At 42.9% G+C, this 27,134-nt stretch overlaps 1 protein-coding gene across 1 annotated transcript; it reads left to right on the forward strand.

Moving 5' to 3' along the window:
• CAND1 (cullin associated and neddylation dissociated 1) lies at positions 1–27,127 on the forward strand. Its single transcript, XM_069974851.1, has 15 exons — positions 1–296; positions 5,834–5,977; positions 7,044–7,198; positions 8,058–8,181; positions 8,346–8,602; positions 8,693–8,798; positions 9,664–9,809; positions 13,894–14,186; positions 15,924–16,065; positions 16,164–17,657; positions 18,387–18,482; positions 18,627–18,796; positions 18,886–19,050; positions 19,158–19,265; positions 25,988–27,127. The coding sequence occupies exons 1-15, from the start codon at positions 229–231 to the stop codon at positions 26,210–26,212; spliced, it is 3,693 nt and encodes a 1,230-aa protein (XP_069830952.1). The 5' UTR covers positions 1–228; the 3' UTR covers positions 26,213–27,127.
• The last annotated feature ends 7 nt before the right edge of the window (positions 27,128–27,134 follow it).

Consider the following 27,134-nt stretch of genomic DNA (forward strand, 5'->3'; position numbering starts at 1 on the left):
CCAGGCGCAGGCTTTGTAGGAGCGGATCTGGGCGGGGACAGCCGGGGACGCGCACGTACACGGAGCGGGCGGCCTGCGAATACGGCATCGTGGACGCGCCCGTCCCTCTTCTCGACTGCTGCCGCTGCAACGAGCCTTGTCTGCGGCTGGACCGGGGGAATCCAGAGACGGAGCCCCGGCAGGGGAGAATTCACCAGCGTCATCACCGGAGGCAACCGCAGCGGCAACATGGCGAGCGCCTCGTACCACATCTCCAACCTGCTGGAGAAAATGACGTCCAGCGACAAGGACTTCAGGTGAGCGGCCGGAGCCAGCAGCGGGAAGGGGGAGGAATACCGCGCCGTGTGCCCGGGGTGCGGCCTGCCTCCTGCTCACACTAGGCCGCAGCTCGGGGAGACGTGCTCGGGGCCCGGGGTGAGCGGCCATGTGCGGCCCAGCTGCGGCTGCCACATCCCTGGGCGGCGGGTGAGGGGCAGCTGCCATGCTACTGACATCCACTGTGTGTGCGTGTGCACATAAACCGCGTGTATCCTGGAGCTCAGTGCGGGGCCTCATAGCATACTAGTGCACAGCGCCCAGGGCCTGTACATGCTGCATACTGCTATTGTAGTGCAGGAAGGTGAGCAGAGGTGGCACTGTCAGCTGTCAGGCCCATCCATAGCCTCTGTGCTGGGATCAGCTGATCACTGCCCCTCTTTTACAGTAGAGATGAGTATCTCATATAATGACAAGGGATCCTCTGTGCTACAGTCTGCCCTCTGTGGTCCCTTCCCATCAGATTGCTGCTGATAGGACCGGCCAGCATGTTCTCCAGCCTCACTCTGCCTGGACCTATTAGAGGTTCAGCCAACAGCTCCCTATGTCTGTGCCCTGAAGACATACAGCTATAACCCCTGAACCAGCGCGAACACTTTAGATTGGGTTTAGCTTTGGGTATTGATACATGATGGGAGTTGTAGTTTTCCAACAGCTGCCATACATGAAAGGGATTGTTTTTTTAACCATAACTATAGTTCTAACCAGTAGCTGTGAGCGCTGTCTGCTACATTTTCAGGGTGCATTCACACGTACAGGATCCGCAACACATCTGATGCTGTGTTCAGTTCTTTAGATCAAATCCGCTGTGATACGGTACTTGTGATGCTATCCTCAAACAATATTTGAATGAACGATTGAGAGAATGTTCCTGGGATATTGCGGGTAGTAGTCATCCTTCCCCCAGTGACATTGATCTTGTATGGCAAGAGGCCAGCTCACCACATGGTTATTCAGCTATCTACCTACTTTTATCTCAAGCATACCTGTCATTAGAAATCTATAACAACCGGGGTGGAGTTGATCCTGATGCTGGAAGATCACTTATAGATGAATGAAACCATATGTTTTGCAGAATGGATTTCACACTGACGGGTCAGCATGGTTCATGACAGGTACGCTTTAAAGGGGAAATATTAGCAGGTTAGGCAAATCTAAGCTGCTAATAAACCCCTATTGCACACGAGGAGGAAGGTATGTCTCTTACCTGTCTCCTCTGCACCATGCCAGTGCTGTTAGCAGTGTAATCCTCAGGAGCACTGCCCGCCCCCAATGCCTGCTCCATTGATTATGATTAGGAGCAGGATGGCCCGTGTGATGGGGCAGGGCAATGCTCCTAACGGACCAAGGATTACACTGCTAACACCACGGAATGGCACGGAGGAGGAAGGTAAGAGACATACCTCCCCCCTCAGAGCCCCTTGTGCAGTAGGGGGCTACGGGCAGGGTAGATTTGTCTAACCTGCTGATATCTCCCTTAAAGCATCACTGTCAAATTATTTTTTTTTCAGAAATCAGTAGTTTAGGCGATTTTTAAGAAACTTTGTAATTGGGTTTATTAGCCAAATCTGCCATTATCTGCATGTAAAAAGGCTTTTCCCAGGTCCCCCCTTCTTTCCTTTCTGCTGTCCACTCCTCAGAATCAGGAAATCTCGACTGTTTTTTCATCTCTTTCATCAGTCGGATCCTGTCTGGTCTATGAAGGGGGGAGGGGGGAAGGGGAAGGAGTGAGATTATTGGGCAGCTGAGAGCCGAGAAGAAAGGAGAGGTCAGAGATGTCAGTGGTGCCTGTCAAAGTAGAGAGCCCGGGATGTGAATGTAAATTAACTCTTTGTTGTCCTGTTTTGCTGCTTTTACTTTCTCTCTCCATAGAAAAACCATGAAGACAGGGGGGAGAGCTTCAAACTGCTTTTTCATGATAAAAATTCATTTTTCGGTTAATAAAACCAATAACAAAGTTTCTTAAAATCGCCTGGACTATTGATTTCTGCAATACAAATTTTAACGACGGTGACACTTTAAAGAGTTTGTGTCATTAAAAATAACGTTTGACACACACAAATATATACACCTAATTAGTATCGGGAATAAACTGCTATTATCCTGAAAAAGGGCGTTCTCCATTCGCTATAGGGACATATCAGCAGTTTAAATTCTTCTATCCTGCTGATAGTTTACCTTTACACGTACCGACTCGCAGCGAGATCCACTAGGAGTCAAGGTCCTAGCAGGCCTGGCAATACATACTCGCAGTCAGTATGTAATGCAGCTGCCCCCTTAACCCCTTCTGCTGCCGCTTGGCTCTTGTGCCGTCTGTATATACATTACCCCTCTCCTAGCTGCACGGGGTCCCGGCGTCCTGCTCTCCCGCCCAGCCAATCGGTTTGTTGCCCAGCCGCAGCCTCTGATTGGCAGGGCGGGAGAGCAGGACGCCGGGACCCCATGCGGCAAGGAGAGAGGTAATGTATAAACAGACAGCAGGGGGAGCCGAGCGGCAGCAGAAGGGGTTAAGGGGGCGGCTGCATTACATACTCACTGCGAGTATGTATTCACAGGGGCCTGCCAGGACCTTGACTCCTAGCAGATCTCGCTGCAAAACTTGCAAGTCGGTACGTGTGAACGTACCCTTAGGGTAACTTAACACGTACTGTATCGCAGTGGATTTTCTGCTGCGCATCCGCAGCAAATTTGACTAAATGAATGAACACAGCATCAAATCTGCTGCGGATCCGCAGCAGATTTTAAAGTGCGGATTTGATGCTGTGTTCATTCATTTAGTCAAATCTCCATTGAAGTAAATAGAGCTTAATTGCAAACCCCACCTGACCTGGAGACAAGAGAGGGGGAAAAGTGGCCATGTTTTTGTAGCGCTCGATAACCCCTTTAAAGTCTGTGGATCCATATAACGTCATTGAATCATTATTCAAATCTCCTGATGTGTAATAAAAATGGAGGATTTGGTGCAGACGTTACTCATTTTTAGACTGAAAGACTTAGTAAAAGTGAGGCTTGATTGGTATCCGGGGAAAGAAGCATGCTGCTATGCACTTTTCAAGCTGTATCTCTTGTATGTTGTTGGTTGTTGATAGTTTTGGATTTACTGTGTTCCCCTTAGGCTTCTGTCATGCACAGGGGGATTTTGAAAAACTACCTTCAGTTTTTGAGCCAAAACTAAATTAATAAGGAATGGGATATATAAGGAAAGGACATGGGGATTTTATTTTTGTGAGGTTGGTGTCCCAGCATGAGATTAGAAAACTCTGGTTCTTTTTGACGTCAATATCATTCCCCATAAAAAAGTGGCACAGCATATTTTCCTAAAAGTCTACATTCTCATCTCTTGTATGAGTATGAGTATGAGTAATGGTGCGTTTACACAGACAGATTTATCTGACAGATCTTTGAAGCCCAAACCAGGATCAGACAATAAACAGGGATTAGGTCATAAAGGAAAGACTGGGATCTATCATCTTTTCAAATCCATTCCTGGCTTTGGCTTCCAAAGTCTGTCAGATAAATCTGTCTGTGTAAACGCAGCATTAAGTGACATCCTCACACTATTATTGTGTGTGAACATAACCTAATGTAAGCAGGAATGGTAGCACCCAGTGTTCAGTTTAGGCACATTTTGCAACTATATTGCCAGTTTCAGTGTTCCGTCATTGGAACAGAAAAATGAAAATGATGGAATTCTGGATTCATCACCTGACTTAGGTTGCGTTATATTGTCTGAACATAGTAGGGACAGAAGTTGAATAGCTGTATGCATACCTTTTTAGTTTCATGTTCAAGGCCATGCACAGTATACATGTGCTAGTCACACCTGATAATTCTGACAGGACTGGCTCACCCTCTTATGTGTGTGGTGGCCTCCTGGCTGCCTGATAGTACATATTCGACATGAAATAGATTAGACACATTAGATTTACACTTTCTGATCCTTTTGTTCTCGGGAATACAAGCTGTTGCCACAGGACTATGGCTCCAGCTTGAGCGTGCATTATCATGTAGGAAATAGTAGTGATATTTTTCAAGCCCTGGAGATATTTGTAAGCTCGGTAGGGGAGAGGGGGTAAAGGAAGCTCTCCCCTAGGCCTGCATGTCCTCAGCTGTGGTTACTGTAAACTCTATGCGGAGCAGCAGTGCTGACCACCCATTCCCTGTGGGTGGTGCGCTCTGTTGAGTCGCGGGCACAGGTTGGGCACCACCGGCTTTTAGCTGAAAAACTGCAAATCTCATCATTCCTTGGTGGCTAAAGGGTGTCCAGCTATGATCAGAATTATTTATTTATTTAAGGGGTGGTCCAGCGAAAATTTTTCTTTCAAATCAACTGATATCAGAAAGTTATATAGATTTGTAATTTACTATTAAAAATTCTCAAGTCTTCCCATACTTATCAGCTGCTGTATGTCCTGCAGGAAATGTTTTATTTTTTTACAGTCTCACACAGTGCTCTCTGCTGACATCTCTGGCTAAGAGAGGAACCGTCCAGAGCAGAGGAGGTTTTCTATGGGGATTCATAGAAAACCGAGACAAAGTTCCTGTCTCTGCCAGAGATGTCAGCAGAGAGCACTGTGTCAGCCTGAAAATAAGGGTATGTGCACACTAAGTAGATAGGACAGAAAGTCAGTTGCATAATCCGACGCTCGCGGACAGCGTCGGGCGCGTCTCCGCCCGTGCCATAGACTCCATTCTATGCACTGGTGTATTCCTTCCTCCGCCCAAAGAATGATCGAGTTCATTCTTTGGGCGGAGGAAGGAATCCACCTGTGCATAGAATGGAGTCTATGGCACGGGCAGAGACGCGCGCGACAGCCGCTGTCCGCGAGTGTCGGATTATGCGACGGACTTTCCATCCTATTTACTCAGTGTGCACATACCCTTAAACAGCATTTCCTGCAGGAAATACAGCAGCTGATAAGTATTGCAAGACTTGAGATTTTTTCAATAGAAGTAAATGACAAATCTATATAACTTTCTGACACCAGTTGATTTGAAAGAAAAATATTTTCGCTGGATAACCTTTTTAACTGCCCTTGATTCCAGAAAATTGTGTTGCAACAGCTTGAGGGCAACACGCTGTGCACCTCTGGTCTAGGTATATTGGATGTTGAAATAAAAATCCCTAAACAGACAGGGCAGATGTCATGAGCTGGATAGGTATGCCATTGGGAAAATAGTATTTGTGGCTTTAGGTGCCTTTGAAAATGCTGTCAGATATTTGCTATTGAATGCTTTTCCACGCTACATAGTTGTATTTACCTCAGGGAAAAAAGTAAATCTGGTCTTGTTTCTTGAAGGGTATTTTCAAGATAAGATTTATATCTTATATATGGCCAGGTGGGATTACACTGTCCCATGATGATGATCCATCAAGCTTGTTGACACCCCCCCCCCCCCCCAAAATCATTATCTGTGGTGAGGCACCCATACATATTAGACACTTTGATATTGCTACAGATATTGGGTATGTAAAATGAAAGCTGAATACTGTATACATTGTTTTTTTTCCCTGTAGATTTATGGCAACTAATGACTTAATGACCGAGCTTCAGAAGGACTCCATTAAACTGGACGATGACAGTGAACGGAAAGTTGTAAAGATGATTTTAAAACTTTTGGAAGATAAGAATGGTGAAGTTCAAAATCTAGCAGTGAAATGGTAAGTGATATAAAAAGATGTGACATCCCAATTTCTTGAAATCCTGTCTCTTGTAGTAATGTGGTTGGTTGGAGAAGGAGCCCACTGCTATGTGAGCAGTCCTATACCCATTACATATTCTTCCTACCCAAATCCAACCTCTCTGAATGATTCAGGAGGAAGTTAAAGGGCGTGTAGAGGATTTGGAAAAATACGACTGCTTACTTTCAGAAACTGCACAACAGTGGTCCAGTGGTGGTGTATTGCTTCACTGTAGTGGAGCTGAGCTGTATTACTAGACACAACCAGTGGACAGGTATAGGTATGATCTTGCAACACAGCATGGAATCATTTGCTATTTTTAACATTATGATTTAATAACGTTTACTTGTTTTTAACAAATTTTTGGCGTGCTGGAACCACACTACTTCCAAATCGTAAACAGGTATGGTGCTTTTTCAGGAAGAAAGCAAGGTTTGCACTAGGCACTTAAGGAGCTGCAGAAGAGCTTGCAAGCTGGGTAATGTTTTTCAGCATAAAACATGCCAATATTCCCCACTTGCACATCCTAAGACTGGCTTCAGACAAGCTTAAAGGGGTTGTCTAGCTTTTAAGCGCTATGCCTGGGGAGGGGGTAAGTGAACAAAATACCTCCCTGGCTGCCACCTGTACTGCAACACTCTGATCCATTTTGTGTGGCTGCTTCCAGGTTTAAGGATGTGATGCAGCAGGCCAGCTGAGCCATTCAGCAGCTGTAGTGATGTCTTTTTTAGAACTTGTTTATGATGATAATGCCAGGGCTATGAACCCATGTAAGCACCTGTTTTCTCAACATGGGTACTTTTTACTTGACAGTCCATTTTTGCAGACAGAACATTGTGCAGATGGAAAGACCAAGAGTCCAGGGTACTGAGTTTAGTGACCAGGAAGATGCTGTGAATTCAATTTGGCTGTCTCATTTGTTTATCTCACTTATTTGTTTTATATATATATATAATATGTCATTTCATGTGTATTGCCAAGATGCTAGATTAAAACGAATGTATGTTATCAAACATGTAATTTCCTATGTTTCCTTTTCATTTAGTCTCGGTCCCCTTGTAAGTAAAGTCAAAGAATATCAAGTTGAGACTATTGTGGACACACTCTGCACTAATATGTTGTCTGACAAGGAGCAGCTACGGGATATATCCAGCATTGGGCTGAAAACTGTGATTGGAGAGCTTCCGCCAGCTTCCAGTGGTGAGTTGGAGAGCTTTCCCCTAATAGTGAACACTAGCGCAGTCAGCAAGTCTCTATCAACATATAGAAACATAGAAGATTGTCGACTGGCAAAGACCGCTGGGTCCATCTAGCCTGCCCTATTAGCATTTCCCTTCTTATTATCTTAGGATAGACATCTGTTTATCCAAGGCACGTTTAAATTCTGTTATTGTAGATTTACTAACCACATCTGCTGTAAGTTTGTTCCAAGCATCTACTACTCTTTCAGTAATATTTTCTCACGTCGCTTCTGGTCTTTCCCTCAGCTAACCTCTCACTGTGTCCCATTGTCCTTGTGTTTATTTTTATATTATTCGAAAAACACTTCCCTCCTGAACCTTAGTCCTTTAACACATTTTAAAGGTCTTGATCATGGCCCCCCCTTACTTTCTTTCCTCTAGACTATACAAATTCAAATCCTGCTCTGGTGAAAATCTTCCAAATAAACTGTTTTTAGAAAGTTATATAGATTAGTAATTTACTTCTAACTAAAAATCTTCTCAGCTGCTGTATGTCCTGCAGGAAGTGGTCTTTTGTTTTCAGTCTGACACAATGTCTGCTGACATCTCTGTCTTAGCACGAATTGTCCAGAGCAGGAGAGGTTTGTATGGGGATTTGCTACTACTCTGGACAGTTTTCCACCTCCTGTAGGACATACAAAGGAAGTATAGGAAGACTTGAGACTTTTAACTTGGCCTGTCTGGGGGAAGTAGAGGCCACAATCATCCAAAGAAGCTGTTATTAACCCAAACTAAAGGCATCATATGAATATCTTGTACTGTTGGTTCAGGGCCTTTTCTAAAGGGATTGTCTTTAATACATTATTTTTTCCCCTCAGGATCTGCATTGGCTGCAAACGTTTGCAAAAAAATTACTGGGCGTCTCACGAGTGCTATTGCAAAGCAGGAGGATGTATCTGTCCAGCTGGAAGCCTTGGATATCATGGCTGATATGCTTAGCAGGTAACATTTACATTGGCAGTCTTTATACTGGATAGAAACAGTGGACAACTCTTAATTTTGGCCACACACTAGAAAGCAAGCAATATATTTTAATTTATTAATATTGACTTGGATTGAGGTCTAGTGAGTTTACATATATTTTGGTTATGTGTTTCTTTCTTCAGACAGGGTGGATTGCTTGTTAATTTTCACCCTTCAATTCTGAGTTGTTTGCTTCCTCAATTAACAAGTCCAAGACTGGCTGTAAGGAAAAGAACCATCATTGCACTGGGTCACCTGGTTATGAGTTGCGGCAACATTGTATTTATAGATCTCATTGAGCACCTCTTGACAGAACTTTCTAAAAATGATTCAATGTCTACCACAAGGACCTATATACAGTGCATTGCTGCTATCAGTAGGCAAGCAGGTCATAGGATTGGTAAGTAAAGACTTGTACCAGTTACATGTTCTTCATGAATTATTGTACTGTATTACATTGTCTAACCATGTCTTACGACTTCTGTTGCAGGTGAATATTTGGAGAAAATAATTCCGCTTGTGGTTAAATTTTGTAATGTTGATGATGATGAACTGAGAGAATACTGCATTCAGGCTTTTGAATCATTTGTTAGACGGTGAGTTTTAATGAGCTTTTAAGTTTGCGTTTCACTCTTATGTATGATCCCTTGTTAGCTCACATGTCTTGTTACTAAAAGTGTGTCCAAAGGAGGGAAAAACAGACACACAGTTCATGGTGTTCTCTCTTCTGGACAACACCTGTAAAAGCAGCACACTTTTGTATACAGTTCATCATTCTAGATAGTAATAGTATTTGACCCTATGAACTGCAGCACATGTTTTAAATTGTGTACTCCACACAGAAAATGTGTAGGGTTGCGAAACACTGAACGCTCGACATTTGACTTCCTTAGGCCCTATTTCACAAACAGATCTGACGACAGATTATCTGCCAAAGATTTGAACCCAAACTCAGGAACAGACTATAAACAGAGAACAGGTCGTAAAGGAAAGACTGGATTTCTCCTGTTTTCAAATCCACTCCTGGGTTTAGCTTCAAATCTTTGGCAGATAATCTGTCATCAGATCTGTTGGTGGAATAGGGCCGGCCTATAGACTGGAGAAGATGGATGTAGCCCTAGGGCTTCCTGGAAAAAATTGATAAAGCCTATGGCTGGCTGAAGTTTTGTTCATCTCTGTTGAAAATCATTAAATGGGGGTAATCATGTCCAAATCCTCTGCTAATTCAATTCTATATAGCAGATACAAATAGAAACAGATTAGAAAAGGATTATGTTCCAGTATATAGCTTTGATCAGTAAAAACAAATCTAGGCGATACATTACCTCTTATAGGTTTTGTAGAAGTCCATGGCTGATCTGTCCAGTGGGCATACATGCTGGGCCTTAATTCGGGAATCCTCTTTGAAAGAGGTTGCATTAACCAGAGCAATATGACATTGTGTCTTAATCTTTCTTATAGATGCCCCAAGGAAGTATATCCACATGTTTCTACTATTATAAACATCTGTCTTAAGTACTTGACTTATGATCCAAATTATAACTATGATGACGAAGATGAAGATGAAAATGCGATGGATGCTGATGGTGCAGATGATGATGATCAAGGTATTGTTCTCTACTTTGAACTAATTACAATCAGGCCGTGCTGATTTGGTATTAGACCTGTGATGTTACAGGATGTCATGTGTGGTCTGTGTGTTTTGTTTTTACGTTTGGGTGTATCCAAAACAATTTACAAACATCCACAAACCATCATGTGTATTTAAACGCTTCTGCAATGAAATTGAGCAAATCTGATACTATAGTCAAAGCACTATTTATCTGTTCTGATAATCATTAGTGCCTGTGGGAGTTAAGAGTAAGATAAGTGAGGAAGTTTGTTAATGTAAGCAGTGGTGTTGCTCCTGGGTCACCATGATCAAGGTTGAGGTCAGGGGTCAAGCACGATAGGCTGCTGCTTTGCTGTGGTACCCCGATGCGGGAGGGAGATGCTGGAGGTGCTATTCGGATATTTGTGGTTATCTCTGTCTCAACTGGGTTATACATTTGTTTGTAAAGGATCAATGGAACCTAGCATGGGTTTGTGTAATGCACCAATAGAAGGTGATAAATCTGGAGCAATGAAGAATATATGAGAGAATTTGGTAGAGTAGACTTTGAACGTTATGTATTATTGACGTAGCTTCACAGGGTAATGTGCAGAGATTCTGCTCGGGTGGAATCTGTGCATTTGTATGAGTGTGGCATGTAATGGCTGTGTATGGGCAGCAAGATACAGTGGTTTGCAATAAATTAGAATATCAAAATTTTTTATTTTTCAGTAATTCAATTCAAAAAGTTACCTCATATATTCTATAGAGTCATTACAGTCATTTATTTCTGTTGATGAAGTTGATGATTATGGATTACAGCCAAGAAAAACCCAAAAGTTAGTATTTCATAAAATTAGAATAACTAAAGTGATTCTGTACCCACAATATGTCCCCCTCAAACCACTTGTACCTTCGGATAGCTGCTTTTAATCCAAGATCTGTCCTGGGGTCCGTTCGGCAGGTGATGCAGTAATTGTTTTAAAAACGACTTTAAATCCTGCAGCGCTGTGTCTAACGGTCGGGGCTTACATTCTGTATGCATTAGGCTGGCACAACCTCTCTGTCCTTCCTCCCCACCCTCCTCATGATTAGGAATACTCCAGGCAGATTGCTTCCTATTCCCCTTCTGTGTGCATAATGAACATGGGCTGGATCGTTAAGACACCTGTGCAAAGCTCAAACAGCAGTTAATGTTCCTGGATCATTCCTAATGCTGAGGAGGGCGGAGAGGAGGGAAGGAGAGGTTGTGCCAGCCTAATGCATATACAAATGTAAGCCCCGGCCGTAAGACACAGCGCTGTCGCGTTTAAAAGTTGTTTTTAGGACAATAACTGCATCATCTACCGAACGGACCCCAGGACAGATCTTGGATTAAAAGCAGCTATCTGAAGGTACAAGCGGTTTGGGGGGTCAGATTGTGGGTACAGAGTTGCTTTAACCCAGAACACCTGCAGTGGCTTCCAAATGGTGCGTTTACACAGGCATATTTATCTGACAGATTTTCGAAGCCAAAGCCAGGAACAGACCATAACCAGGGAACGAGCTTTCTCCTTTTTTCAAATCCATTCCTGGCTTTGGCTTCCAAAATCTGTCAGATAAATCTGCCTGTGTAAATGCACAATTAGTGTTTTTAAAAGGTCCCCTAGTCTGGTTCCGTATGCAACACAATCATGGGGAAGACTGCTGACTTGACAGATGTCCAGAAGGCAGTCATTCACACTCTCCACACGGAGGGTAAGCCACAAAAGTTCATTGCTAAAGAAGCTGGCTGTTCTCAGTGCTGTATCAAAGCATATTAATGGAAAGTTGAGTGGAAGGAAAAGTGTGGTAGAAAAAGATGCACAAGCAACCGGGAGAACCGCAGTCTTAACAGTATTATAAAGAAAATGCCATTCAAAAATTTGGGAGAGATTCACAAAGGGTGGACTGCTGCTGGAGTCGGTGCTTCAAAAGCCACCACATACAGACGTCTGCAGGACATGGGCTACAAGTGTTGCATTCCATGTGCCAAGCCACTCCTGACCAATAAACAACGCCAAAAGCATCTTATCTAGACCAAGGAAAAGACTACCTGGACTGTCGATCAGTGGTCCAAGGTGCTGATTTCAGATGAAAGTAAATTTAGAATTTTATTTAGAAATCAAGGTCCCAAAGTCTAGAGGAAGAGTGGAGAGGCACACAATCCAAGCTGCTTGAGGTCTAGTGTGAAGTTTCCACAATCAGTGATGGTTTGGGGAGCCATGTCATCTGCTGGTGTAGGTTCACTGTGTTTCATCAACACCAAAGTCAACGGGGAAATATGAAAGCACTTTATGCTTCCCTCTGCTGAAAAGATTTTTGGAGATGGAATTTTCATCTTACAGCAGGATTTGTCACCTGTCCACACTGCCAAAAGTACCAATACCTGGTTTACTAACCACAGCATCACTGTGCTTGATTGGCCAGCAAACTCGCCAGCCCTTAACCCCATAGAGAATTTATGGGGTATTGTTAAGAGGAAGATGAAAGACACCAGACCCAACAATGCAGATGAGCTGAAGGCCACTATCAAAGCAACCTGGGCTTCAATAACACTTCTGCAGTGCCATCAGCTGATCGCCTCCATGCCACATTGCCTCATTGATGCTGTCATTAATGCAAAAGGTGCCCCGACCAAGTATTGAGGGCATTTACTGTACAGACTCTTCATTTGGTCGACATTTCTGTTAAAAACATTTTTTTTTCTGTTTGTTTTATATAATCCAATTTTCTGAAATACTGACTTTTGGGTTTTTCTTGGCTGTAATCCATAATCATTAAACGCTTGAAAAAGTTCACTCTGTATGTTATGACTCTATAGAATATATGAGGTCACTTTTTGAATTGAATTACTGAAAAAAAACAAAACGTTTGTTCTAATTTATTGAAAACCACTGTAGCTCATTGGACAGGGTCTTGACTGTTGTAAATATGGCCTACTAAGGCATGCTGTTGCTCTATTCCAAATGGATGGGGGTTAAATCACTTAGTGGAATAATTTTAAGACTCATGGGGAGATGGGAATGTCTTGCAGATCTGGGGGCAGGTGTCTGGGGCTTTGCCCTGCTCAGTGGGGAGCACTGCGTATTAGTAAGTTTTAAAGAGGACCTGTCACCCCTCTTGCCGGGGTGACAGGCTCCCGACCCCTCGTTACAGCCCCCTATACTCACCTGATTCCGCCGGGTCACGGACATATGAGCGCCCGAAGCCCGACGGGCACGCTGACATGAGAGTCCGATGCCCATAGAGTGACAGAGCATCGGACTTCCCATTCATTCTCTATGAGCGTCGGACTCTCCTGTGAGCGCGCGCGCCGGGCTTCGGGCGCTCATATCTCCGTGACCCGACCGGACCAGGAAGCGGGATCAGGTAAGTATAGGGGGCTGTAACGGGGGGTCGGGAGCCTGTCACCCCGGCACGGGTGGTGACAGGTCTCCTTTAAGGTATGGAATGGAGGAGGGAATCTAGTGCTTGTTCAGAGTGGGGGAGATCATAAGCGCCTGGGAGTTTAGCCCCACAGTGTGCCCTATAATTTTTCTTCCCTGAGCCCTATAATTTAATTTGCATATGAAACTGTTCCTCGTGTCTCTCCTTCTACATGCTTGGTTAATGGGAACGCCTGATATATTGCAGGAATATGGTGTTAAGATCATGTTTTGTACAAGTGTATTTATGAAAAAATATATATAGATAGATATGACCTCGACGGTTGAGTTCTGTTTACAAGAACCTATTAAATGAGAATAGGGCTCACCCAGTGTGCTTGTGGTCCATGGTTACCCAATCTTTCAACGGTAGGAGCCCTGACAGTCAAACGGTTGAGCATCGGTATGCATTAATCTGCCATCTGTGTAAGTTTGCAAGGAATTTAACAAGTACATGTCTCTTGATAAATTCCAGTGCCTCTGAGTCTGCTTTTGTAGCAGAATCAGAAATCCAGACTGGCATAGTTTTCAACTTATAAATTGTAACATTCGGGGGGCCTCACAGCCCACCTTTTTTTTTTTTTTGATGCAGTAATACGTAACTAAAGTACAAACCTCCATAAAAATTAAAATCTAAACTTTTTTTGGCTATAGGAAGTGATGACGAGTACAGTGATGATGACGACATGAGTTGGAAGGTGCGGCGTGCAGCTGCTAAGTGCCTGGATGCCGTGGTCAGCACTCGCCATGAGATGCTGCCAGAGTTCTACAAGACAGTCTCTCCAGCATTGATAGCCAGGTTCAAAGAACGTGAAGAAAATGTTAAGGCTGATGTGTTTCATGCATATCTATCACTGCTGAAACAGACTCGACCTGTACAAAGCTGGCTTTGTGACCCTGATGCGATGGAGCAGGGGGAAACTCCTTTGACCATGCTGCAGAGCCAGGTTTGTGTCCACCCCCCCTTGTTTTCTTTTATTCTTTTATACAGTATTGAAGAACTTTATGTACCTCTTTTATCTCTCTTAATATGCTTTAAATTTCCTACCATTTGTGTAAGAATTAAAGTTGACCCTTTTCTTTCACTTTTTAATGAATGTATAGAGAGGGCAATCACAGACCAAGAGGACTGAGTAGAATTAGTAGGGTAAAGTATGACTTGGTGTACATCTACATTATCGCAATCTTCCATCCAAACCACTGCTTTTAGAGTGGTGGTTAGTAATTTTGACACGCTACCAACAATGGAAGGTAAAGAGTGCCATATCAGGAGGTGACAAGTTTGCTAAATGAATGCGTTTGCAAAAAACGGGAGTAACCTGCTCACCTATGGCCATTACATAAAGATTTTATGACCTACAGAGTGTGTTGGATTATCTTTTTTTTTTTTTTTTTGTTTGTTTTGTTTCCCCCTGTACTATATGCAAACATGTATTTGAGCCTTACAAGTTTAACTATATTGAGATGGGAATACCTCTCTAACCCATTAATGTCAACAATAAGTTTATATATGTTCCTACTGCCGATTCCAAATGCAGTAGGAATGAATATAAATGTTCCTGCTGTGCAGGGCTGCTTCTGTGTGATCAGCCTCGTCCACATTAGTGTTCTTGGAGCCATACGTAATGACAGACAGCTGCAATCATGCAACTGTCTGCCATTATCGCTTTAAATGCCACAGTCAGTAGCAATTGCGGCATTTCATGGAGAAAGTGATGGGATAAGTACCTTTCGAAGACCAATTGGGACTAGGTCCTGATCACTTTTTCTGACAGGCAGAGGAAAGATACTTACCTCTGTCCTGTCTGATCGACGATCTTATATTCTGCCCACATGCAGACTCTATGGCAGAGCACCGATAATAATCAATGCGACAAAGCATTGATCAGTGCATGTAATCTTATGACAGAGAGAGAATATATTTGGTATAGTAGCGTGTGGAATTGTCCAATATATTAAAATATACCAGTCCTCCACTGTAAAACTTTTTTACACCAATATGATGCCTATAAAAACTATAGATTATAGTGAAAAAAATGATTCCCTAACCAGCCTGTATGTGGAAAAATAAAAGCATTATGGCTCTTAGAAGTTGAGGAGTAACATTGCTTAAGGGTGCCTTCACACCTACCGTATTGCAGCAGAAAATCCGCTGCGGATCCGCAGCAGATTTAACTGAATGAATGAACACAGCATTAAATACGCACTGTCAAATCCGCTGCGGATCCGCAGCAGATTTGTAAGTGCGGTTTTGATGCTGTGTTCATTCATTTAGTTAAATCTGCTGCGATACGGTAGGTGTGAAGGCACCCTTAATGTGACCTGGACATTCGTGCATCAGTAAATCAATCTCTGGTCATGAAGGGGTTAAAACGATCTTCTACATTCTAATATGGTGATTATACAGTCAATTTTACATTTAATAGTTTGGCTAATTGGTGCCCATATCTAGGTGTTGCACGCACAGTTTTCTAAGAGCTTTGAGTAGGCATGTAGAGAAGTGAACTTCATGACACTTGTCTGGCAGGCTTACTAACAATGTGTTCTGTCATCAATTTTACAAGTGTATCGCCGAGGTTAAGAACTAAATATTAGACAACATTCCTTATTCAACATTTTTTAATTGTACTGGTTGTATGAGCTTCAGTACCAATTTTAACACAATTCCTTTGTAAAATCTGCAGGTACCTAACATTGTAAAAGCATTGCATAAGCAAATGAAAGAGAAGAGTGTGAAGACGCGGCAGTGTTGTTTTAATATGCTGACAGAGTTGGTCAATGTGCTGCCCGGGGCTTTAACACAACATGTTCCTGTTCTTGTACCAGGTAAGTGATTATTTTCTTTTTTGTTTTAGCATTGTATTATAACACTCTACACAGCATGTACTAAACTCTGAAATGTGGATTGTTTTTTTTTCTTGCAGGAATAATTTTTTCCTTAAATGACAAGTCAAGTTCTTCTAACCTGAAGATAGATGCTTTGTCATGTTTGTATGTAATCCTCTGCAATCATTCTCCTCAAGTCTTCCACCCACATGTCCAGGCATTGGTGGCACCCGTAGTGATCTGTGTCGGAGATCCATTTTATAAAATAACATCGGAAGCCCTCTTAGTTACCCAGCAGCTTGTGAAAATCATTAGACCACTGGATCAGCCTTCTTCCTTTGATGCCACCCCATACATAAAAGATCTGTTTACATGTACAATCAAAAGGTTAAAAGCGGCAGACATTGACCAAGAAGTTAAGGAGCGTGCAATCTCCTGCATGGGTCAGATAATATGTAGTCTAGGCGATAATTTGGGAAGTGATCTCCCCAGTACACTTCAAATTTTCCTTGAGCGATTGAAGAACGAGATCACCCGTCTGACTACAGTGAAAGCACTAACATTAATAGCTGGATCACCGCTGAAAATAGATCTGAGGCCAATTTTGGGGGAAGGAGTTCCCATCCTTGCCTCATTTCTCCGAAAGAACCAGAGAGCGTTAAAACTTGGCACTCTTTCTGCTCTAGATATCTTGATAAAAAATTATAGTGACAGTCTGACTGCAGCAATGATTGATGCAGTGCTGGACGAGCTTCCTCCTCTTATTAGTGAAAGTGATATGCATGTTTCTCAGATGGCAATAAGCTTTCTGACAACATTAGCTAAAGTTTATCCATCCTCCCTGTCAAAGATTAGCGGATCTATTCTTACTGAACTCATTGGGCTGGTGAGGTCACCATTACTTCAAGGAGGAGCTCTTAGTGCAATGTTAGAGTTTTTCCAAGCCTTAGTTGTGACATCAACTGTAAGTTTGGGCTATATGGATTTACTGCGTATGTTGACAGGCCCAGTATATGCTCAGAATACTGCTCTCACCCACAAGCAGTCATACTATTCTATTGCCAAATGTGTAGCAGCACTTACCCGGGCATGCCCAAAAGAGGGACCAGCTGTCGTTGGTCAGTTTATCCAAGACGTCAAAAACTCTAGGTCTACAGATTCAATTCGTCTTTTGGCTTTGCTTTCTCTAGGTGAAGTTGGACATCACATTGATCTCAGTGGACAGCTAGAGCTAAAATCTGTTATATTAGAAGCATTTTCCTCTCCAAGTGAAGAAGTGAAATCTGCAGCTTCTTATGCACTTGGAAGTATCAGTGTAGGCAACCTACCAGAGTATCTTCCATTTGTCTTACAAGAGATAACTAGTCAGCCCAAAAGGCAATACCTTTTACTCCATTCCTTAAAAGAAATAATAAGCTCTGCATCGGTAGTGGGCCTTAAGCCATACGTAGAAAACATCTGGTCTCTACTACTTAAACACTGTGAATGTGCTGAGGAAGGAACCAGGAATGTTGTTGCAGAATGCTTGGGCAAGCTGACGTTGATAGACCCAGAGACACTTTTACCACGGCTTAAAGGATACTTGGCTGCAGGTATGTGTGTAAAGAGTAGCTGTAATGTGTAAGGAATAGTTTTTCAGGAACATTTAAAGGGTTTTTTTTGGGACTAAGTAATGTTATTTACTGACTCCCCTCACTGTTGATCATCTGTTTGGTAGTGGATGGCCAGTAGTGTAGTCCGAAGGGAAAATCGGTGAAGTTTTCCCTTTTTCCATGTCTGCTTTCAAATCTTCTAGTCCTCTTCTTCCTTTGACTTTGTACCGACAGAAACTGCCCTCTTTTCTAATCAGTGGGCTAAACAGGCAGTTCCTGGATGTACAAAACTGTTTTTGGAAAGAGAAAGAAGATGACTTCTGTGGCAAGCAGAAGATTGACAGCAGTTGGAGAGTAGAGTATGTTGGCATTTATGTATTTTTTTTAATGCACAGGTAGCAGTACGCAATATTTCTGGCCAAAGGGGATTGTCCAGGATTAGAATAACACTGCTGGTTTGTTTAGAAAAACAACCCTATCCTTGTCCTTGCTTGTGTGTGTGGTATTACAACATTACTCCATTTCAATGGAGCAAAGTTGCAATACCACACTGAAACTAGGGGCACCTTTTTGGTAAGAAAAGCAGCTGATCATGGACATCCCATTTAATACCTAATTCATTTTAATTTAATTTAAACTTGTCATGTGCAGATTTTAAATTCTCATTTTCTTTTCTCCCCCCCCCCCCCCCCCCCCCCCCCGCCCCTTTTCCCTTTACAATTCTTTTAGGTTCATCCTATGCAAGGAGCTCCGTGGTAACAGCTGTTAAATTTACAATTTCTGATCATGCCCAGCCCATTGATCCATTGCTGAAAAATTGTATTGGTAAGCTTAACAATACTGATATTTTTTTATGAAATATCTCCTTTGCAAGCAGCTGTATTTGGTTTGCCTCCAGCTTAAGACATTACTAGCTATGGCTATTCATAATTCTTTTATTCTCTAACTTTTAATTTTTTTTTACAACAGGCGACTTCTTGAAGACCTTGGAGGATCCAGACCTAAATGTGAGACGTGTAGCCCTAGTGACCTTCAATTCTGCTGCACACAACAAGCCATCGTTAATTCGAGATTTGCTTGATTCGGTGCTTCCACACCTTTACAATGAAACAAAAGTCAGAAAAGAACTCATAAGAGAGGTTGGTAAAGAGTTTTGTACAGTTTTTTGTTTTTTTTTGCCTGATTTTCAGTTTTTACATTTAACACTTTATTTGCATATTTTTTCCAGGTAGAAATGGGCCCTTTTAAACACACTGTTGACGATGGGCTGGACATTCGAAAAGCAGCCTTTGAGTGTATGTACACTCTTCTTGACAGCTGTCTGGACAGACTAGACATTTTTGAGTTTTTAAACCATGTGGAAGATGGTTTAAAGGATCATTATGACATTAAGGTAATGATAAACCAGATTTCTTTAAATCTACTACAACTAGTATTTTCTCACTTTGTAATTTCGAACAGTACTGTTCTAGTCTTATATTTTGGTTTTCTGTTGTCTAGATGCTGACATTTTTGATGTTGGTAAGATTGTCTACTTTATGTCCAAGTGCTGTACTGCAGAGGCTGGATAGATTGGTAGAACCATTGCGTGCCACCTGTACAACCAAGGTATGTTACTTTTTGTATAAATTTGCTTTGGTTTTATTGTGGTCCAATGACTTATGTGTTTTTACTTTGTGTGGTTATTTATATATAATGAAAATATCTGTCTAAAAAAATGTGAAAACCATCCACCACAATGTTAAATAGTTTCATTGCATTAAAAGGGTTACTCAGCGCTAAAAAAACATTTCTTCCAAACATACAGTAAATCTTGTCTCCAGTTCAGGTGTTTTTTTACAATTAAGCTCCATTCACTTCAATGGAACTGAGTTACAAAACCCCACCCAAAGTGGAGACAAGTGGCCATGCTTTTGTAGCACTGGATAACCCCTTTAAAATTAGCACTCCCTATAAAGTTCTTGGATTGAATTGTCAATACAATCCAAGCTCTACACCCAATACTTTTGGTTAATATACTTCAGGGCTAAATCAGCAATGGGGAACCCTTTGGCCCTCCAGTTGTTAAACTGCACTTCCCATCAAACCTGGACAGCCGAAGTCAAAGCTTTGCTTCTTCAGGCATGATGGAAATGGTTTTGCAACAGCCGGAGGGCTGAAGGTTCCCCTCGCTGTGCTGAATGTAAACGTAATCCAAATTAGGCAAACTGGTTGACACAGGAAGAGCATGTCAGCACCTGTAAAAAGAGCAGGTTTAGGACGCAAACCCACTCTATACATGAGTCTCTGCTAATAGTCCGTCACAGAGCAAACGTCCGTGCAGGGTATTTAACCATTTAGATGCTGCTGTCAAAACTAACAGCAGCATTTAAATGGCTTGTACATACCTCATAGGTGCAGGGGGCCGGATCAGCTTCCTGCTGCAAGATTGCGGGGAACCAATCCATTGTCAACATGGTCACAGGCTTCCTGCAACATCGGCCCTGACATTGGCAATAGCTTTAGCTTGTCTCCAACAGGCTGAATTAGTCAAGTGCCAAGGCAATGGATCAATGTAGTGCATATGTACTACATAGACCCCCATGAGCAATCATTTTATTGCTCATAGAACTCCCCTAGGGGAACTACTTTTAAGTTTAAATCAACCCCCCTCCCCCTTTTTCTATTTGTTAAAGAAAAGCTATAAATTGTTTATTGCCACATGTGGAATTGCCCATACTTTTAATCCTTTCGTTTGCGGAATTGCCTAAACTATTAACCCCTTAGTGACCCTGGTACATCATGGCGCCGCTAGATGGGTATAGGGAGGCCACGCTGACTAAATAAAAATGTAAATGCCGGTAAAAAAGGAATCTATGGTTATCTATTGTCCAATCAGTTATGCTTGCCAGGCCGGGCCTCAGCAACGTAATTATGCTGGTCTGGGCTTGGAAATAAGTTCTAAGGGGCTTCGGCAGCCCTTAGTAATCAAGCACTGAATACATGGATCAATGCAGTACATATGTACTACATTGATCCCTATGAGCAAAATTGATCATAGGAGTAAGGCTAGGTTCACACTGGGTTTTTTAAATCTGTTTTTTTTTTATATCCATTTTTGTAAAAAAAAAACGGATGAAAAAAAGGAATTGCAAAAATGCAGTGTGAACCTACCCTAACCTATAGGGGTACTACAAGCTACTGTAAACAAAAATCTCATAATAAAAGTTCAAATCACCCCCCTTTTCCCATTTTATAAATAAAACATATATTTGCTATTAAAGGGGTTTTCCCCCCAAAATTATTTTTGCATTAATATGTTGCCCACCCGTAGCTTTCCATCTTTCCAATATAAACTTATTATGGATTCTGCACAGTTTTGCTGCTATCTAGATGCATTCACCCCCCCCCCCCCCCCACCAAATGCAGAGAATCATCAGCTCTTAGTCCAACCCTGACACGCTCCCTGCTCCTGGCCCGCACCCTCCGAGACTGCATCACGTGTCCTCAGTCTCTTCAATGGGCTGGGTTAGCGCTTGTACCCCAGTCCACTGAAGAGAGGGAGGATAGTGAGACAGTCACAGCTGCTGCTGCTGCTGCTGTTCACTAATTATACCACTAATTCCACCTGGATAATAAAGAAATCACCAAATTATTCCTGTCTCAACACAGGTTATATCCAGTCTACCTCTTAACATCAACACCTCTATAACTTATTTTATACTTAAAGAACCATATTGAGGCTAGTTCACAATTTTAAAAACACATACTTTATTATAAAATAACAACATACAAAAAACGATTTGCAATAATAGAATAGACCAGCAGATGGCAATATACAAGCAAACAGATAAATTTGTAGAGTTTTTTTATTCTTACAACATCTAGGGTAGTGCAATATATTCTTCAAACTCCCTATATAAAGGCTAGTGTGAGTAATATCACCGTCGTCCACACTGGGACTAGTAGTACCGGCTAACTAACCCCAAAGCAAATTGAACTCATATAATCCTGAACTCACCCATTTTTGTTGCTATGTATCTGCCACCATATACCCCTCAACGACGTTTCGCGTTGGTTTGCTTCCTCAGGAGGGTGTGGCTTAACCCCCGTCTAACCCCACTATTTATATGATGCCGCTGATGACGTCGGCGCCGAGCGCCGGTTCGTACGTGTATCGCATCACTTCCGCTTCCGGCACTCAGCGCTGGAACGCACATCCGCCGTGTGAAATGCACACTGCGCATCTTGAGACTGCTTCAGAAGGATTGCCCGTACCTGAATCCTGGCTCTCGGCGCACCACCATTGGAACCAAGTAAATAATAGATCATGCATATTTATACTCTCATCTACCTAGACCTAACACCAAATGTTACATATAAGACCTCATAAGACCTAATCTAAATATATAAATAATAAATCAAATAGTTAAACCAATTAAATAATAAATGAATGCTGCTGTTCACTGTCTGCCTCACTAAGAGCACCCAGAGCTCACCCGCCCCGCACCCTGTATCCCCCCACCCCCCGCAGCTCACCCGTTGGCCTGTGAGTGCAGCCCTCCCTCCCCACCCTACCTAAAGCGATCTCCCGGCGACACCCGTCCCCCTCCCTACAGCCCGATCTCCAGGTGCCCCCCCCCCCCCCCAGTATAGCCCGCAGCCACCCTCCATCACCGATCCCTCCCCTCTGCGTCTCACCCAACAGAAGCTGTGGCTTTCCCAGTTCTTGCAGAACTACAGCTCCCAGCATGCTCAGCCTTCTCTCCGTGCATGCAGGGAGTTGTTGTTCTGCCCGAGCCGGGAGAGCCGGCCTGTAAGTGCATGTGATCCCAACCATGTAACCCGGCCGCCCGCATCGCCACCTCCGCACTGGCGTCTCACCCGGCCGCCCGCATTAGCAACCAGATGAGATCAGTGGCCGGGTGAGACGCCATTGCGGAGGTGGCGATGCGGGCGGCCGGTTGAGACGCCAGTGCGGAGGTGGCGATGCGGGCGGCCGGGTTACATGGTTGGGGCTGGCGGCATTACACGGTGGGGGCAGTCGGCATTACATGGTTGGGATCACATGCACTTACAGGCCGGCTCTCCCGGCTCGGGCAGAACTACAACTCCCTGCATGCCCGGAGAGAAGGCTGAGCATGCTGGGAGCTGTAGTTCTGCAAGAACTGGGAAAGCCACAGCTTCTGTTGGGGGAGACGCAGGGGGGAGGGATTGGTGATGGAGGCTGCGGGCTATACTGGGGGACGGGCACCTGGAGATCTGGCTGTAGGGAGGGGAACGGGAGTCGCCGGGAGATCGCTTTGGGGGGTGGGGAGGGGGGCTGCACTCACAGGCCAACGGGTGAGCTGCGGGGGGTGGGGGGGATACAGGGTGCGGGGCGGGTGAGCTCTGGGTGCTCTTAGTGAGGCAGACAGTGAACAGCAGCAGCTGTGACTGTCTCACTATCCTCCCTCTCTTCAGTGGACTGGGGTACAAGCGCTAACCCAGCCCATTGAAGAGACTGAGGACACGTGATGCCATCTCGGAGGGTGCGGGCCAGGAGCAGGGAGCGTGTCGGGGTTGGACTGAGAGCTGATGATTCTCTGCATTTGGTGGGGGGGTGAATGCATCTAGAGAACAGCAAAACTGTGCAGAATCCATAATAAGTTTATATTGGAAAGATGGAAAGCTACGGGTGGGCAACATATTAATGCAAAAATAATTTTGGGGGGAATACCCCTTTAAATTGTCACAATCCTGATCTCGCACAATAAACGGAGTAAGTGCAAAAACCTGGCAAAGCGCAACGTGGCAGATTGCAAGTAAGGATAAAAAGTACAGATTATGGTGCAAAAAACGATACATAAATATCCCCATAGACCAAAAAACACAAGCGATATAGGGATCAGAATAGAACATTTTTTTTTTTAATTTTAAGTTTAAAGCAGTCAAATTAAATTATATGAATCTTAATCGCAGTGACTTGAACATAGAAAAATGACGTAAAGAAAAAAATAGTTTTTTTTTTTTTTTTCACTTTTGCCATATAGGTGAAAAAAATGCAAGCATTATGGCCTTTTAAAGATGAGGTGGAAAAAGCAAAAATGCAAAAACAAAAATTGGTTTAGTTCTTTAGGGGTTAAGTTATTGTGTTTCTGATTTTGCAGGTAAATGGCCTAAGCACAAACACACGCCAGAGTGCAAAATTGCTGATTTTTGGTCCCATCACAGCCCTTAAAAATAAGTGATCAAATTGTCACATATACACAAGTGTGGTGCATAAAATGAGCCCTCATCCCTCCAGATTGAGAGATAAGAACATAGGAGTCACAGTAGAACAATTTAATCACATTTTCATTGCGTTTTCATTTTAGAAAAATAAAACCTATATAAATTGGATATTACGTCAGTTTTGCCACAGTTTGAAGACAAGTGATACACCCCAAAGGGCTCAATGCAGAGTCTGCTGCTAGTCTATATTTTTAATAAAGGGGTTTCCTTCTCTGTAACCTAGGTTTGATATGGAGCTCAGGCAGGTGTGGGGTACTTGCTTTCCTCACTCCCCTGTCTCTGTGCTGGAGCCCCACATCTGTTAACAGTACCTTAAAGGGGTAGTCCACCCAAAAATTTTTTCTTTCAAATCAACTGCTGCCATGAAGTGACAGAGATTTGTAATTTACTTCTATTAAAAAATCTCAAGCCTTCCAGTACTTATCAGCTGCTGTATGCCCAACAGGAAGTTGTATTATTTCCAGTCTGGAGAGCAGGAGGGGTTTTCTATGGGGATTTGCTCCTGCTTTGGACAGTTCCTGACATGGACAGAGGAGGCAACAGAGAGCACTGGGTCAGACAGGAAAGAAAACACCACTTCCTGCTGGACATACAGCAGCTAATAAGTACTGGAAGACTTAAGATTTTTTAATAGAAGTGAATTACAAATCTCTGGCACTTTATGGCACCAGTTGATTTGAAAGAAAATTTTTTGGGGTGGACTACCCCTTTAAAGGGAACCTGTCACCCCCCGTGCCGGGGTGACAGGCTCCCGACCCCCCGTTAGAGCCCCATATACTTACCTAATCCCGCCGGGTCCCGCTTCTGGAGGTGGTCGGGTGACGGAGATCTCAGCCGCTGCAGCCCGGCGCGCGCGCTGAGAGATGGGTCCAACGCTCATAGAGAATGACGGAGCGCTGGACTCTCCTGTCATTCTCTATGGGTGTTGGACTCATCTCTCAGCGCGCGCGCCGGGCTGCAGCGGCTGAGATCTTCATCACCCGACCACCTCCAGAAGCGGGACCCGGCGGGATTAGGTAAGTATATGGGGCTCTAACGGGGGTCGGGAGCCTGTCACCCCGGCACGGGGGGTGACAGGTTCCCTTTAAGAGGTGGTCACTGCAAACATAGTTGTATGCTTTAAAGTGGTTATTTCTTAGACCCAAATAGCATTAATGCTTATGTCAAAGTTTAAAATTGTTCTGAATTTTATTGCACTTTTAATTGTGATGATGGATATTTATACATCAGATTTGCATGTAATACATTGTTTTAAAAAGATCCAACAAATATATACACTACACACAAAAAGATATTTGATATAGTGATTATATATCACAAAAGTATTTAAGTAGAAGCATGTAATGGTGATTTCCTCATCTCAGAAGTGGTGGGTGGGTGGTGTCAAAATCTCAGTAACTTGTCAGGTGGCCTTGAACATCAGATACGGCTTGGCAAAGATGTCTGCTGAGGCATAGGATCCTAGGTCATTGAGGTTCTATGATAGAGTTACAATCCTCTACACAGCGACTCAGCTGATCCTATTGTGTGTGTGTGTGTGTGTGTGTGTGTGTGTGTGTGTGTGTGTGTGTTTTTTTCTGGTATTCTGGTCTGGTGAAAGTGGGGGAGATAACCCAGTCTCCAGCAGCCATTCCCTATACTATCTACCTCTGCCTTCAATGTGTTTAAGTGTATTTTGTGACTTAAAAAGTGTTTTATGCATAGAAAGAACAGTCAGCTAATGATGCAAAGATCTATTCTTTTGCAGTATTCCACTAAACATTTTTACAAAATCTGTTATATTGATCCCTTTGCAGTGACATCTCTTATGCCTTCTTAATGCAACCAGTGTTACAGGAAGGCAAATGTTAGCTATTTGTGTAAAGTAAATTGTCAGACCTAAATAGAGTATTAACCTCAGTTGCAGAGTTCTGCAAGATGTAATAAGAGGTATGTGCTATGCTGTGGGAGCCTACATTACTATTCTCTGAGGGTCTTGGAATGTAAAAGCTAGAAAAAAGGATATGTAGCTTATTCCATCAGGTACATTGTGTTATGTTAAACAGCCTTGCTAAAGTATGCATTTTGTTAATCTGCAGGTGAAGGCAAACTCTGTGAAACAAGAATTTGAAAAGCAAGATGAACTAAAGCGCTCGGCAATGAGAGCGGTGGCAGCACTTTTAACCATTCCTGAAGCGGAGAAGAGCCCCCTAATGAGTGAATTCCAGTCGCAGATTAGCTCAAATCCTGAACTTGCCGCAATATTTGAAAGCATTCAAAAAGATACTTCATCTGCCAACCTGGAATCAATGGACACAACTTAAATATTCCTCCTCAAGTGGGAACATAATATTGACCCATAATAATGCACTGAAATTGACAGGTTCTAAATAAGGCAAAAGAATGAAATCTTGCGTATCAAGCTTCACAATGTTCCACATTCTTTAAGGAGGGGGTTTGGCTTAATTCCATGTTGCTTTTTGTAGCCTTTATTCCAAGAATGTTTCCATAATAAAGAGGTTATTGGTTCAGCCATTTTACGGATGGTTATAAGTTAGAATATATTATGTATGGAAATACTTTCCAGCACCCATCCGCCCTGTATTGTTTAGGATTAAAGCTGTTAAAATGGACCATGAACATATTTTATTCCATTTTTTTTTGTCTCTGGTTTCGGAGCTGAACAGATTAGCTTTTTGTAATACTTTTGTTCCTTGATTCCACTACATAAAAGGCTTCTGGCTTGCAGATCAAAGTCTTTGTAATATTTATTACATCAGACATGATTGAGAAGTAAAGATTTCCTTTTAAATTTGTGGTGTTAGAACTCTCTCCCTAATCTGCACTTAGTTTGCATGACTGGGTTCACACATACAGTATATAATGTCTGTAAGATAGCATGCATTTCTACAGAAACTGCTAATCGTTTCACATGCAGTTTTAATGTTACTGAATCGACAAGCTATTAAGTGTATTATAATATATTGTCCTAGCGTATTTGCTGAACACTTAAGCAGTTAAATGTAGGCTCCTGACTGCTCTAAATAACCTAATTCATCAAGGTTTTTATAAGTTGTGTGAAAATAGAGCTTTTGTTGAAGGGATGGCCGATTCCTATGGATGAAGACATAAGATATAATAGAATTGAAGACAATTGCCATTTTTGGAAATAAAACAAATTGTGTTAATACTACATACATGGGAACATCAATAAATAAATGGCTTATGTGCTCCTTTCATTTTGCG

Source organism: Dendropsophus ebraccatus, chromosome 1, assembly GCF_027789765.1.
Source record: "Dendropsophus ebraccatus isolate aDenEbr1 chromosome 1, aDenEbr1.pat, whole genome shotgun sequence".
NCBI classification, from domain to species: domain Eukaryota; kingdom Metazoa; phylum Chordata; class Amphibia; order Anura; family Hylidae; genus Dendropsophus; species Dendropsophus ebraccatus.